The 2942-nt window shown below is 32.6% G+C and overlaps 1 protein-coding gene across 1 annotated transcript; it reads left to right on the top strand.

Annotated features, from left to right (window-relative positions):
* Positions 1-469: 469 nt before the first annotated feature.
* Positions 470-1527, top strand: LOC107862349 (fasciclin-like arabinogalactan protein 3). Its single transcript, XM_016707908.2, has one exon. It carries the CDS (start codon positions 595-597, stop codon positions 1414-1416), a length of 822 nt encoding a protein of 273 aa, XP_016563394.1. The 5' UTR covers positions 470-594; the 3' UTR covers positions 1417-1527.
* Positions 1528-2942: the final 1415 nt, after the last annotated feature.

Here is a 2942-nt window from a genome sequence, read left to right as displayed (position 1 = left end):
GGCCCAATAGGTAGACGGGGTACCTTTTTGCACCATTTCACATCGTTGAAGAACATTTTAGGCCCTTTTTCCGTTTTTAAAAACATTGATCAAAATTAGCCTTCTTGGAGGAACTCTTGGTCATATCATTTAACAATGGATTTTTATTTCAAGAAAAAATGAACATCTAACTATTTATAATGTGATACGTTCTCCTATATATATTTTTTGTCCTTAGTACCCTCGTCTCCTCTATGGATAGGATAGTTTTGAGCTACTTGACTAATAACGCGGGCACCTGTGGACCAAAAATGTAATGGACCGAAAAATCGTTCCATTTCGATAAGATCAAGAGTATGCTTACGTCGAAAAAATTGTAAATGACTGATTCTCGTGCATGCATGCAATTGTATGGAATAGAGACATTCACAAACTCAAGAACTCTTCATCTCCACAACTCCACTATATATAACTCTCAATCTTTCTCAATTTTCACAACTCGAAGTGGGTTGTTAACAAATAAAAAAAAAAAAAAAAAAACCTCATTTTTGCTGGTAAAAGATTACATTTATTTTATTGTTCTTTCAATATTTTGCTTGAACATTGCCGGCAAAAATGGATCGTTCAATTACCCCCCTTCTTTGTATCTTCCTCCTCCTTTCCGCCTCCTCCGCCGCTGCCTTTAATATCACAAAAATCCTGAGCCAATATCCTGATTATAGCAATTTCAATGACCTTCTTTCAAAAACTGGCTTAGCTAGTGATATAAACACAAAGGCAACAATTACAGTCTTGGCAATTCCAAATGGTGCAATTGGTGATCTTACCTCGAAATCAGAAAATGTTGCCAAGAGGATCTTGACAACACACGTCGTGTTGGATTACTTTGACTCAAAGAAACTCGAGCAGATGAAGGACAAGACAACCAAATTGACAACAATGTTTCAACAATCAGGGAATGCAGTACAGGACCAAGGATTCTTGAATGTCACTGCTAAAGACAACACCTTTGTGTTTGGCTCAGCGGTTAAAGGGGCTCAACTTAACTCCAGGCTCGAAAAATCCGTAATGTCTCAGCCTTACAACATCTCAATTCTTGGAATTTCTCAGCCAATTGTGACACCTGGTCTTGATGCACCACTTGCACCAGCATCAGCACCAGCTCCAAAGGCGAATACGCCTAAGAGTTCACCACCTACAGCAGAGTCCCCTGATGTTGAAGCAAAGGCCACTGCTCCTTCCAAGGAAAAAACAAAGGCCCCTTCTCCTTCTAAGCAATCCGCTTCTCCAGAAGCTGCTTCTCCTTCTAAGAATGCCGATTCACCAACGGCTGATTCTCCTCCTTCTGATGCTCAGGCACCATCACCATCATCTGTTGGGAAATTGAATGTTTCCTTTGGTTTGTTTGTTGTTTTGGCATCTATCATTATAGCTTAATTGGAATTTTTGCTGTGATGATCTCCAAGATTCTTGGATTGTAGAAAGAAAAATAAGGGCTGATAAATCATATACATACACAGAAATCTATATTATGATTTTTTAAATGCAGAATTTTGATTCTGGGGCTCGAAATATAAAGTAAATGCTTGAAAATTACAGGCTAAAAACCAAAGTGAGGACTGAGGAGCATGCTAAATTTTAACCCCCCTTAATCATGTTCTTTATCTTTCTTCCCATTTTTGTTAGCCCTTTCTTAAAAAATACTATGTCATTTTTTTTATTTTCACTTTGTACTATCCTATTTTATTTTAAACTTACTATTTTTTTTTCTTTCGAATTAATACCACAAAAAACAAAACATTCTTAAAAAGGTAATGTAACGATTGAATTATTAATGTTGTAATACTTATTTAGTACTCAATAAAAATAAAAAATAAAAAATATTGAAAAATATCAATATTAATATGTTGAATAATAAAAATATAGCTGAAAAGAACAAGTTATATAACTCGATAAATAAGTGGTAGAAGTTGACAAAATACAAGAATTTTGTATATAAAACTAAGTCAAATATGAAAATATTTCAAACAAGCGTGACATAAAACGTATAAAGAGAAGAGAGATATACATATTGTGTTAATTTTTTTTTTTATTTTAGTTGAGAAGTATGTTAATATTAAAAATCAATTCAAAATTATAGAAATCTAGTTAGGACGTTAAGCTACTACTCCGAGCATTGGAAGATAGAAATTAAAATATTTTTCATTAAAACTATTTTAAAAAATTTGTACATAATATTTTAGACCAATAATTATACTTGGACAAAATAAAAAAAGAGTAACTACTAAGTAAATAATAAATATATACAACATGAGGAATAGGCTAACGCTGCTCATTAACATTGTTGGGGGGAGGGGGGGTAATTAAAGCTTATATACAGGATATTCAAATCACCTTATATATACAATATAATGTCGCATTCTCTTTGATAACTTTTTAATTTCAGCTTTTCACATGACATATTTAAAATCATAAAATTAAAGGCATTCTGATACATTCTACATATAATTAAGATCACAAGCGTGAAAAATTTTTCTTTTTTTTTAAAAAAATTTTTGTGTCAAACTAAAATGAGGCGAACAAACTAAAACAGAGGACGTATATTTTTTATTTTTTTACCTGATGCAGAAGAAAACATATACTAGTAGTAACATTCTTTCTTTCAGGTAAGAAAAGGACCAGCTTATGAAAAATCACATTTATATTCTACTTTCCATCAATTGAGAAATTACTTACTCATATTATTTAAATCAGACTGACTCAATATATATCAAATATAATAACTTATTAGACCAGTTAGGATAATAACAGTCGGGTTGCTGTAAGTATATACCTATTGGATGTGTATTACGTTTTGATCATCAATCAATTAAACATAGGCAGACGCAGCGGCGAATTTACAGGTAAAATGTGGGGTATGCGAATTCGTCGTTTCTTCAGAAAACAAAGTATTTTATGTTTTT

The sequence above is a fragment of the Capsicum annuum genome, chromosome 1 (genome assembly GCF_002878395.1).
Source record: "Capsicum annuum cultivar UCD-10X-F1 chromosome 1, UCD10Xv1.1, whole genome shotgun sequence".
Classification (NCBI taxonomy): domain Eukaryota; kingdom Viridiplantae; phylum Streptophyta; class Magnoliopsida; order Solanales; family Solanaceae; genus Capsicum; species Capsicum annuum.
Note: the sequence above shows the minus strand (reverse complement) of the source record. Positions and strands in the feature narration are given on the sequence as shown.